Source organism: Hesperophylax consimilis, chromosome 9, assembly GCF_061612785.1.
Source record: "Hesperophylax consimilis isolate HC1 chromosome 9, BYU_Hcon_1.0, whole genome shotgun sequence".
Taxonomy (NCBI): Eukaryota; Metazoa; Arthropoda; class Insecta; order Trichoptera; family Limnephilidae; genus Hesperophylax; species Hesperophylax consimilis.
The window spans coordinates 37,140,024-37,153,834 of NC_142844.1; the positions used below are offsets into that span (position 1 = coordinate 37,140,024).

General features: G+C 33.5%; 1 protein-coding gene across 1 annotated transcript; it reads right to left on the reverse strand.

Annotated features, from left to right (window-relative positions):
* Positions 1 to 3,354: 3,354 nt before the first annotated feature.
* LOC149421304 (fork head domain transcription factor slp2-like) lies at positions 3,355 to 5,099 on the reverse strand. Its single transcript, XM_089635467.1, has one exon. It carries the CDS (start codon positions 4,947 to 4,949, stop codon positions 3,924 to 3,926), a length of 1,026 nt encoding a protein of 341 aa, XP_089491593.1. The 5' UTR covers positions 4,950 to 5,099; the 3' UTR covers positions 3,355 to 3,923.
* Between the last annotated feature and the right edge of the window lie 8,712 nt (positions 5,100 to 13,811).

Below are 13,811 nucleotides of genomic sequence, written 5' to 3' on the forward strand. Positions count from 1 at the left end.
TGTTAAATCATAAATGTAACGACGTTAAATCGTAAATATAATTATATCAAATCGTAAATGTAACTATCTTAAATCGTAAATGTAACGATGTTAAATCGTTAATGAAACGATATTAAATCGTAAATATAATCTGTAAAAATCTGAATAATTGTACAAAATTTCCATTTTTGTTGTTAATTTCATATTATTACTCTCGAAGAAAGTTTTATGTTTATAAAACGTGTGTCATTTTTCGGTTTTCAGTTTTTTTTTGCAAAAATACGAGAAAACAATCACTCAAAGAAACCTGTTGATATTTTGTTATCCGTGTCAAAATGGGCTACTATTCGCCTTAACACCTATTTGATTGATGGCCGACCAATATGTAATACACAACACTTCAACGTATACAAGTCAATACCTATTGAAAGGTGTGGATGATTCTGATCACTGCCATTGTAACTGTGACCGAAGAAAAACATCCCTGTGCCTCTTTGCTCTCTGTACCATCACTATTCCATCATTTCGCCATCACTGTGGCATTCATGACGGTTTCACGGTTGGTCGGTAATGACAGGTAGATTCCGTTAAAAATGCAAAATTGATCGCTTGGTCTCTTGGGAAGGATGGGCCACCCTAATACAAGAGGCACTGTCAGTCAGGATGAACGCTCGGATTTCAGGCAAATAATTTTTCGTCAGAGGTAAAATTGATTAGTCTTAAGATGTTTGTGTTGAATTAGGCGTAAAAATTTTCTAAGTAGCTTCTACTCAACCTACAAGGAGAAAAATGAGTATTGATAATTTATTAAGAATCCTTTCAAATTACTCGTAATCCGGTTAAAAACGGGATGCGAGTAGAAACGAGACGTGTTCCTATATCGTGATACTTAGTAACGTGGTTCAGATGTTTTATAAATGTGGTAGATAATGAGGTAGGTAGTAGAGAGACATTTTCTTTCAAAGGCTCTAAATTCCAACATATTATGTTATCAATAAAGATGAACACGACGATTTTAAAGTGTTTAATTATTTATGTTATCTTTTTAATTAATTTTTTTAACTCATTCGAAAAAAGGTGTCCAATTCAAGGGGATGTGTTTATAAACCTCGGGCCCATGGAATAAACAACCATAGAACATACATTATTATTGATTATATTCATTCAATAACAACAGAAAACTTTTCTTATTTGCAGATATCTACCTATTCAAACACCGGGTGGTAACTCCTACAAACCTACACAATATTTGTTATGTCTCGATATTTGATCTTATCAAATATTTGTTACTGCTTGCAAATTCAACATTTATTTTAATAAAATAATTTAGGTAAATACCAAAATCTAATGAATTTGGGTACTTTAATTGGTATTTGTATTCAAGCAATCTTAGAAACAAGATATCCCAAGGCAAAACTATTACTTTTAATTAAAATCTGTATCGAATAGCCATATTAAAATTCTTATAATGTCTTAGTAGGTGTTTTTACTTGCGCAGGCTTACACTGAGGGAACTTACTGATATTGTTAATTTATTGAAAAATCTGTACAAATTAAAAACGGGACTGGAGGCCTATAAATAATGGTTTGAAAATTTAATAAAAAACTATCAGTAAAGTACGAATATATTACGAGGAAGTCGTAACTTGTTTCCATAAAAATAATAATATTTTAATTTAATCTCTTTCAACCATTATATTTATTCGAACAATGCCACCTGCGTAAACACGTACTCAGATATATTTTGACTGACTAACATTTTATTAGGAAATGATCATGGAGTCACAGCTTTAACACTATCGTGAATAAAAGATCGGTACTAATTTTTCCCCGTGTAGAATACCCAAAAACACTGTAAAATTCTATAATCTGGATCCGATTGCACTCAAAAACTAAAATGTTTTTAGTCGTTATCTGTTGTGCAAATATTTTTATATAAAATCTGAATGAAAAAATGTGTGTTTCGTGTTGTAGTTTTTGTATCTATTTATGAGAAAACTTAAATACCCAACCCAACGATTTTGTGTCATTACATCTATGTCGTTTTAATCTTGAAATAAATAATAAATTGCAAGCCTACTGATAACTATCAATAATACGGTTCAAGCCTAGACTTCGAATAACAAATATTTATTTCTGTACCAACCTTCCCACTAGCGAAACTTTTTATTTGTAAAAAATAGATCAACTTTATTTTAAAATCTAGTCAGGTACCTAAAAAAATTCCTGTTATAAAATATACACATTTCCGTTGTGGGTCTGTGTGTACCTATTTGTGAAGAATTAAGACAAGCGGTAAAGTAGGTGTCTATCTAACATACCTACCTATAATAAAATATTATTTTTACGACAAAATCATTTGTGTTCTATAATTAAAATGTGTATTTCGTTGTTTAAATTTCTTCGGGTAATCAAATTAACTCAAAACTATATTTTAGTTATACAATGGCACGGTGAGAGAAGGAACCTCTGATTAAAATTTTAAATAAATTAGTACTTACCTAGGATTATCGCAACAATGTTCTATTGCGGTTATTTATATAGTTACCTATTAGAATATTTGTTTGAGTTTAGTAAAAAATCCAATATAAATCTTGCACCAGAGATAAGAATCTTCACCTTTCACAAATATTAGTGCAAAATATTCGCTTCTGATTTTCACAGGTCACATATGTAATTAAATTTTCTTCTCAAGATTGAATAATAATTGAAATGGTTATGTTCAGTGCCTTGAAGGCTAGCTACCTATAATAAATTAATTTATAGTGTAGGTATGTTTCAGATGGGTACCTATTGAAGATTAAGCTTTTTTAAATATATATGTGTGTGAAACCGTACAAGAGTCCCAACTGCTCCAACCGTCTGGAGCCAATGAGACTGTGTCATACCTATCCAATTGGGGTATGTAGTGAGGCTGAATGTAGTTAGGAGAAGAATGAGATGGGAAAGAGGATGATTGGGAAGAGGAAGGTAGGGAAGTACCTGGCTATTCAGATCTAGTCACCAAACACGGCCAAAGCCATTTCAAGCAATCCTGAATGATGGCCTTACACCAGGGCGATACTAAGAGTATCTTCAACTCTGGATATTTTATTTTAAATGATTAAATTGTGAAATAACACAAATTAATCGAATCAAATTTAATTGCACACGTCGGTGTTGAACACGCGACCTCCAGCTTGCTAGTCGAGAGCCTTACCCCTCGACCACGGTGGCAGTCAAAACTTATTCATTTGTTTTATTTATTGTACCTATAATTTTACTCTTTATCATTTCTTAGGTAGGTAATTACCTAGGTAGTTTTATTCTCTGTTAGAAAGTGTATTTTTTGTGTATGTTGGAGCTTAAGGGAATATTCATAAAAACCAAGTAAGATTTCATTTATAGATTCTTTATATAATATATCATTTGTTTAAATAAGCAGAACATTTGGTTCAATTAAATAAAATATCTCTATACTATTTACATTTGGTACAAAATCATATTTACAATTATTAATTTACATAAATAGGTACATTGGAATGCTACACATAGACATAATTCGCAGGAAATGTACATTGCGATATTATTTATAAATAGACATCACTAGGTTTAACAAATTTTAGTTTTACTGAATTATTTGTTAACAAGTTTTTGCTCGCATCACGTGATTATTAGAAGCTCTATATATGTTATGTTATTGTGAATGTTACAATCTATTTTAGTGAATCTAAGCAAAAAAATGTTGTGGTTTTCCACAAGGCTATTTGGATACTAAATCTATCTTAACTAATCACTGAATCGTCGTTGACCAATTGGCTTGGAACACGCAGTTTCCGCGCCGATAAATAATATTTTCATGTGCATATACATGTGAGATCAAACATAAAATAATCAAGCATTAAACAAAGGTACATACAATCAGTCTGTGGACAGTTTATAGCAATCACCGGTTAGAGCGGCCATCACGACTCGCGGGAGATCACTGTGACGGAGGGGTGTTTGTACATGGACTGGGGCTCGGGGCTGCCGTCGCGGGGGCCCCCGGGCATGGGGGCTAGCCCGGCGCCCAGGCTCTGCAGGCGCTGGTAGAACTGGGCGTAGGGGGCTCCGAGCGACGGGTGCGCCAAGCCGGGAGGGAAGGCGCGCGGCCAGTTGGGGGGCAGCTGAGGGGCCCCGTACAGGCGCTCCAGGTTCATCCCGAAGCCGGGAGGCGGGGGCAGAGAGCCGCCCTTGGGCATGGTGAGCGCGGGCGCGTAGGGTCCGTAGCGCTGGTACACCGAGGCCAGCAGGGCGGGGTTGGGGTACAGGCCCATGAGGGGCGCGTAGGGCCCGGGGGGCGGCAGGAGAGCGTGTCCGGCGAGCAGGGCGCTGCGCTTGAAGGCGGCCAGGCGGGCGCGCCCTGCAGCGGAAGAACGACGCCTCAACTTGCCCGTGGTGCCACCGATGAAGACATCCTCGGCAGAGGAGTCCAGCATCCAGTAGTTTCCTTTTCCAGGATCGTCGTAGTGACGGGGAACTTTTACGAAACACTTGTTCAGGCTGAGATTGTGCCTGATTGAGTTTTGCCATCCTTGCTTGTTTTCTCTGTAGTAAGGGAAGTTTCTCATAATGTATTCGTAAATTCCATTAAGGGTGAGTCTCTTCTCGGGACTCTGTCTGATGGCCATCATGATGAGAGCGTTGTAGCTATAGGCGGGCTTCTCATTGCCCGTTTTCTTGGGTTCCTCCGCATCTCCCTGCACACCGTGACTGCCGGTGGTGCAGTCCAGCGGCGGAGGGGTGCCCGTGACGTCCAGCTCCGACTCGGAGTCCGAGTAGTCCCTCTCGGAGGGCGCGGACAGGGCGGGGGACAGCGGGGGTGAGCGAGTGGGGGAGGAAGGTGGCTCGGAACCCTTCAGCAGAAGCGAGCTGATGCTGAAGCTGGACTTGAGAGGAGCTCTAGCCATTATGGGGTAAATGTTCACTGGCGTATTTTCGATATTGACCATCGTATCACGGTTAAACTGTTCGATATTAAACTATAACAAAGTATTAAAAGGCACTTCTTTACACGAAGCCACTTTTATCACAAATTTCAACACAACGATTTCGCAATAGATTTATGTAAACTCGTTTCGATTGCAACCACACTGTACGCTTGTCTGAGGAGGACTGAAGTGTTCTAGCGGTGGCGGGGGTTATATAGGTGCTGCGGGCCCCGCCCGGGAAAGCTCTCGCTGGAGGGGAGACGCTCCGCCCCCGGGGTGTTGGCCCCGCCCTCCGTAGGGAGCAGCGCGCACCTGCACCCCCTCCCCCTCTCCACAGCCATGTAAACCTCCTGTCTGCGCGAGATACTTATCTGCAGATTTAGGAGGCTGATTTCATTTCTGAGAGCAGTTAACAGATATTTACCGAGAAAAAAGTTTTAAAAATTAACACACATTACAGTTTTTGATATTAATAATATATTACCTAATTACGAATCTATCTATACTAACTTTACCTAGTTTTTTTAAAGTTCGTGTAAATTCTTAGTATTTAAATTTATCACATAGGTAAGTGTGTTTATTCATTGCGCGATTCAGGTAACTAACAGAAAAATAGTCAAATAAATTACAGTTTAGTATAGTAAAAATAATATTTTTATTATTTTTGTATTGCCGTTTTTCTAAAAAGATCACCTCAAGGATGCTGTACAAATATATTAGAAAGATATCAGAATATGCAAATCCCAAATATTAAAACCAAGCACGTTCAAAATACCTAACTCGATCTAGGAATAACTTATTTAAACAACCTTCCTGTAAATCTAAAATATTCAGAAATTTTGGATTCATTTTAAAATGAACTAAATCTACTCTGAGAGTCCATTTATGTTATAAATTTTTTAATATTTATTTTTAGCTATTTATTTACAATGTTTTATTTTTATTTACTTACATAACTTCATATAATAAATTGAGCTCGAATTCTCTCACCGCACACAAGAGCATTGTATCTTTATGGTGAGGAAAGTATATATATTTTATTTTCCTATACAACACTGTATAAAATTTAAAAATTGTACATTTCTTGTAAAAAATACAAATTAAAAATATATAATGCAGATTATCAAATGATTCAAAAAGTATGTATATTTCTTCAAATAATTTTCTTTTTTATCTAATTTGTTGCACATCTACCTATTATAAATCATTTGTAAAGAAGCAAGCGATAATAAGTGTTTGAGCTTTCTGAAAGAATGGGATAATTGTATTTCGAAAGCTGAGGCTTACGAAATAAGTTTTTAAGATCATTGAAAAAGATTAAAATTCTTAGTAAACTTTTAACTCTGGCAAATATTATTTGAGATTACAGACACCTTCATTTCCTTAAGTAGTTTTCTGCACAAAAACAATAACTTACTGTTTTACTAAAGCCATGTTGTTGCAACTTCGTGGTAGGTACCAGGGAGATAATAAGAAAAATTAGTCATCTGAGTTATGTTTTGTTTATTCATCTCAACAATGATTATGTGATCTTTTCAACATCAGTCTTTAAAATACCTACATACAGTAAATGTTGATATCGAAACTCACGAAACGAAATACCCCAAAAATTTAAAAATTTTACACAAATAAATTTTGGCTTATTGCACAAAAAACTTTTTTTAAATATTAATACATACCTATCTAATAAATTAAACTTAATTAGCGCACAGAGGTGGTCGATATCTCGATTGGTAATGGTACGCTCGACTAGCAGTTGGGCAGATAGAGTTTGATAGAGTTTGTTTATCTATTTGATATCTATTACAGCGGGTACTAACTAACTGCCTTTTCACCACCGAGTATAAGGGTTTATGGCTCGTTTTGTTTCTTTATCATTAGTAATATTAAACTTACTTACATAAATACTTATAGAAATTAGAAGATACGGATATAAAAATGTTAAATTAGTATTAGTAAAACTAGTTTGTTAGTAAATAACGCTTTCATGAAAATCTTCGAAAAATCACAAAATCTGACTTTACGTGTCAAGATTAATCTTAAGAAATTAAAAAAAAAATACCTTATCATTTCAAATATGGAATTAAAATAAATTTCAGGTCAAAAATATTATATTATTGCAAGGTACTTTATCGCTTGTCTGAATTCTTCACAAAATCAGTTCCAGTTTTCAAAATTACACTTAAATTCATAACAAATCTGAGTTCATTGAACTAGAGTTACAATCACACGAAGAAAAAATAATATTGCTGAATAATTAAAAATCACTACAAATTATAGGTAATCCGGTTAAAAACGGGACTGCAGGCCGCATCCTGATAAAAATTTAGTAAATTCGTAATAATGTTGGAATACGTGTTCAAGCACTTGCGTTTGTCTTAGTGATAATGACGAAGTGCAAAAATGTTAGGATAGTAATGAACACGTTTTCGGACATCGTGACAATATATTGGTATTTTTTACCAGGAAACCTATCAATTCATTCGTTAAGGGTCTGTAACCCCGTTTCTAACCGGATTACGAATAATTTAAAGAGATTCTTAATAAATTAGCAATATTTTTTTTATTAATTTGTTTTCTCTGTCCAGATTAGTTTATTTCTTTTGCGATTGTTTCATTTCATTATTTGCGCATTTGTCAGCAAAACGAAAGGCATTTTTTCGCTGGGTTTGTCCAAACCTTAAAAGTTTCAGCAAAGTCCATTAGTGAAGAAATTTTTTCGCAAAACTTATTAGTACCGTTACCTCCCAGATGCCTTGTGGGGTCTCCTCTGGTCAATACAGGTAGCCGGATCATGGATGTTTTATGTTATTTTTTCACAGAAAACACTGAAACAACGGTACCTAATCCAAGACACTTTAGCCTGATGTTTGTTATTTACAACCGATAGTCTTTACTTTAGGGTCAGAGGACCTTGTTCATCAAGAAAATGGATAATGAAGTAATGACTGGATGCAGTTAGGCCCTGAGGCAAAACAAGAAACAATGACAACTTATTATTCAAAAATGCAGTTGTCTCTAATAAATTTCCTTACTCACGCTGAACAATATTATTATTTCAATTAGAAAATATTACAACACATTTAAAAAAAAATTCTATACACTCTTTTTTTTAATTTCTGTCCACTCAAATCTTTTTTGACGTAGGTACCTTTTGATGTTTTGATTTCTGCTAAATTGTAATCAAATTACGTTGTTATAAATGTAGAAATCTAAGGACGGGTTGTTTCGGAGAATCTGAACAATTCATCAAATTTCAACGGTCATTTTCAAGTTCTGTGAAAGATTTTTTCAAGTTCTGTTTTTATTTCAGTTTTGTCAAGCAACTAGCCTACAATGATATAAAAACAGAACTTGAATAAGTCTTTCACAGAACCCGAAAATGAACAAATATAAAATTCCCAAATAGATACTATTTTTTTCAATTGTAATACACATAAAAACATGATTTTTATTTATACATCGATGTATTTGTGGGTAGGTACCTACACAGCTAAGATGAAAACTTAAAATCCTTTTTTATCGTATAATTGTATCTTCTCAAGTACCATACTAGGCTCATGCCCGTATTATTGTATTCGTACATGATTTATTTAATAACAAAATAATATTTTGTAGAACAAATAATAAAACATAAGGGAAAAGGACAAAACCAAAATTTAAAAAAATACACATATTTTTATAGAAACCGTATTAGAAATTAAAATAAAGATTAAACTGATTTATAAAAAGTTATTTTAAAGAAAACAGAAATGAAAATATTAAATTATGTTTAAAAACATGCAAAATTATACCAAAATATTTTTTATCATTATCTTTTTTCTTTATAACACAGGTTAATCGTGATACGTACCTACTTATCTTGAAATGTACCTATTTATGGTCACATTGTCACATTTGAATTTAGCGATATAAAAAAAAATGATAGTCAATTTTTTTTTAAACAGTGTTAGGAACTCATGTATTCTTTAAAGAAAGCTCATCTCCTTTCAAATAGCCAATGTTGGATACGGATATTAAAAAGGGATATAGAATTAATTGACTTTATATCGGTGTTCAATGCATTGTATATTTTAGGAGCGATGAACCAGAATTGCCGTTGAGCGAATGTGGTTCTAGTTTTCGAGATTTTACCGACCAAAAGTATTGATCATTATTTTTTTCATTATTTCGCCGTTTTGCGCTTCCTCCGTCTTTTGCACACGTTTCGGACCGCGTTACAGCGTCCTTGATCAGGGCAGATGTGTAGTTTGTGGTGAAGGGTGTGTTTATAAATGTAGAATCTTTTATAAGCATAAACTTTTTAATATAAGTGTGTTTGTCGGAAGTGACTTGCCAGGTAAGTATGTTTTGGTATCTTTTCTAAATAACAAATGTAGATCCTAGGAAATAAATTGTACAGCGCCCTTGAGGTGATTTTTCACAAAAACGGCGCTCTACAAATTATCCAATTATTATTATTATTATTATTAATAGAAGTGATCCTTGTTGGAAGCGACAATCCTCGTGGTGTCACGTGTTTAGTTTTGGTGTAACGTTGGCTTAAGAAGAAGGAAGCGCAACAAAACATAATTAATCACGATAATCCATGATTTCAGTTTGACGTACCTACCCATATTTTGACTTATTTACTATAATATTTATATCTGGTTAAGATGTCTCACCATATTACGAACGGTTTGAAGGTAGCTAGTGAGGGTAGTTGACTACCAAATATTAAACAAAAATGAACGTTTTTACAGCCAAAGGATTACCTCCCCGTGTCTGGCGGTCATTAGAGACAACAATCCCTCGAAACCACAATATTTCTGCACAAAGAGTCTTTCTAATCTTTGTTGAAATATTTTAACAAACTTTGTTTATGGCACCATTTGGAAAGAAATGACAAAATATTATTTTTAATGAGAGGTGAAGAGAATTTTGAAACGAAATACAAAATTATTAAAACAAATACTTGTATGTACTTCGTTCCGGTGATAATTTTTGGTAATCGAGCATCTACTGATTTTTATTTTATTTTTTAGTTTTGTAAATGAAAATATAATTTTCTATTAATTTAGACATCTACCTACCCACACCCACCTGTATGTAAAATTAAGATTACATAGATCTACACGGAGAAATCTTACTGATACAAAATATTGCTAATTTATTAAGAATTTCATAGTTCTGTTAAAAACGGGATTACAGATCTTTAACAAATGAATTGATAGGTTTCCTAATACCCTTTAAGTAAAACACGAATGTGTTATTGCGATGTCGGAACACGTGTTCATAAAAATTCTAATATTTTCGCAATTCATCATTGTATATTATTGAGACAAATTCAGGTGCTTGAATATATATTAGAAATTCACTTAAAGTTTATAGGAAACAGCCTGCAATCCTGTTTTAACCGGATTTCAATAAATCAGCTTAATAACTCATTTTTCTCAGTGTATAAAGAACAGGTTATGAAGGACTTGACTTTTGAAGTAAGTACACGTTTAATGTATAAAGATTGAATACCATATTACTATTAAGGATGTAGGTAAGTATTTGAATTTAGATTCTAAATAAACATTTTTGCTTAGAAACTAATACAGGCTCTAAAGTGCGCTAACTTTGGGGGGTGATTCTACATGATGGTAGAAGTAAAAAAGATTTTTTTTTCTAAATTCCATTGTTTATTTTAACATACAAAAATATTTTTCCATAGAAGAATATTTACCTTAACGTACAAACAATACTACTTTTTTTACCTAAAAACTACCTTAAAACATTAGAATATATAATCTTTTTACTCCTAAAATCACCCCTTGAAGTTAGCGCACTTTACCCCCAGACACCCGGTATAGGTACCTATTTGGTTCCATACGCATTATTACAAAATAATCTTTGACTGTATCTACAAAATTTTGTGATTTTGAATTTTACAGTTTGCTGACATCGACATCGTGATAATAATTCACATTTTTTTAAAGTTTACAAGATAAACAAATTAATTCTTTCGACAATGATTCGGATTACCAATAATTAGAAGAGATTCTTAATAAAATAGAAATACTCATTTTTCTTCGTGTAATGTTTATAACATCATCTTTCAAGCTACCATATTAAGATGGTGACTCACGATACACTTAAATTTAAATCATTAATTTTTATCATTAGGTTCCATACATTATATTAAAATAGTACTTGTAATTTATTATTTTCCACTATATTTCGTTAGAAAAAAATTTATGAAGCGAATAGTAAATAGTGGGGAAAACCGAGATACAGTTCATTGTATTTCGGTTTCATTCATGAAGTTCTGGAAACGGTGCAAGTAGTGGTTTTACTACGGTTAAATGACCTACCTGAACCTAATTCCAATTATTGATCAATAGCCGTCTGGGACAAGGGACGTTTTTCCCCAATATTTAATGAATCACTTACAATTACAACAGTAGTCCTGAAGCTGAACAAGTGGATTTTAAAATATTTTGTCTACCCTATCTGTTATCAATACCTTTTTTTAAATATACAACTTCTACCGTTCTTTAGTAACGGGAAAAAACATTGTAGAATCGATATGGTATAGTAAAAGTTCTCGGCACTGCCACCCCTAATTCAAATCTAATAATTTCTTGATTTCTGAGGTTACCTGAAATGCAAAATATAATATCATACATTGAAAAACATCAGTAAAACTGTGTAATAAGAAAAAAGTGTAATAAGAGTGTGTTGTTGCGTAAATAATGTTGGTCTGAAAAGGGAGCTAAATAATATGATACTGTTATTTCAAAATATATAATTATTTATTAATGTATTTATTCACGCCTTTTTACATGTATGCGTTGTAATAGGTAAGTCGTTCAGAATAAGTTAGTCAGAATGAGTATGAACGATATAAGCAGGTACTTGTACAAAGGGCATTCAATAATTGTATAAAACAAGAGTACAAAATAAGAACTATGAAAGTAGTTACAGAGCGGTGTAGAAACTTTGTTGAAATGAAAACTTTAACGGTCAGTACGTATTTAATGATTATTTTAGTGATGCCTCAATTTTACAAGTTATTATTTTAAAAATAACCAAATTATACGGTTATTATGAAACTTCATTAACCATTAATCTAAAATCATTGAAATCTGAAATAAGACACAATTCTACCCGTGTTTAATAGTGTCTTAAAGCCTTCTCTTGTCGCGTAGAGCACCAGGTCAAACGTTTGGTAAGTATAAAATATAATAAGGAAAAAAAAACTTAATCAATTTCCGATCAGGGATATAATGTTTACATATATCTTTTGGTTTCACATACCTGAAATGCATCAAGTTCAAGATGGCTATCACTTACAACACAAAAAAATTACCACTAACATTTTTTCTCATCTCCCTCTAATACCTCAGTAATATTAGGTCGTAGATCTATCTCACCGCGGTCATGTCCGAAAATCCCTTTAAAATAAATTTTGTATGATACTAAGCATACGTCAGACATGGTAGTGTTTACCTCCTTTGTCTATATAGCAAAGAGAAAGAAAGAAGATAGCCTGGGGACAAAACCTGATGTGACCCACGCTAGGTACATACAGTAGTTTCTCATTACCGTAGGAATATGCTAAAAATTTTAAAAATTAATAATCGGTTAGTTTTTTAAATCATGTTTTTAAATATTAATACAATTACAGCATATTTTGGGGGTCATTGACTAAAAGACCGTCGTAGACGAGCCGCCACTGGTATCTGGTTTGGTTTCATGTTTCGTTTAGATCTATTGGTATTATTTTCTTCTTCGATGATATATTATATTGATTATAAAAAAAACGATTATTCATTTAGACTTCTACAAAAGTCAATATAAATAAAAAAAACGGATTTGTTTATCCGAGACACTAGGTAGGTTACAAATATATTCTTTAGAACTTTGTAGTCATTAAAAAACATAGCATCAAAAATGTGAAAAGTTAATGCTGTCAATTCTGAATTTGAACTGTGAGATTGACAAAAATAATTAAGTCCCAATGTACGAGTGGTTAAATACGTTGTCACGGTAAGACAAAGATCCTGGGTTCGATTCCCAGTTGGGACTTATAACGTTTTATTATTTTATATGTCTTGTTCTGTTTAGATTTATTAGTATTATCTTCTTCTTCAAAAATCTTTTTTTTTCGATAAATTAGGTAACAGCCATTTCTTATTATTTTTTCCTTTTTTTTCTTTTTCCAAATATCGAATAAAACTAATCATTAAAAAGAGTTGATGATCCACTATTAATTAATATTAACTGATACGATAAAATTTATTTAAAACATAAAATAATGTTCTCTTGGTGTAAGAATTTTTTCGTAAAATGTCAAGAATTGACAAAATAAAATGATCTTAACCAGTTCTTGATTATACATTGCATAAAACAGGTAGCTACCTATTACCCAGACTGTTGTGTAGTTATTAATGAATTGCTCCCATCAACCTATGATTATTGTTTCCACGACTCCCGAGTGGGCCGTGTAACCTTTCGGTGGGTACCTAAAATATGGAATTAATCATCAGGGATGTTAATAGGTCTGAATTGACAAACACAATATGTCGGTAATTGGTAGTTATTTCGTGTAAGGCGGGCCAGACGGATACAGGGGAGCAGCAGGCAGAGAAGACGAAGAGCAGAGGCAGATACGGGACATGTGTAGGAGAAGAATAATTGACACTGAAGTGAACTGTCCCCATGACATTTGATCTAAGACATTTAGCTAAATTGGCCGCTCAGCGATCCTTCCTACGCACCTTACTGATTTCAAGAGACAGGCTGCTTGATACGCCAACAAACAAACACGAGGGAACAGGAAAACATCAATGATCATCAAGGGACTATTCAATGGAATTACAGAATTTAATCGGAGAGGACTCATCATAACTTTCG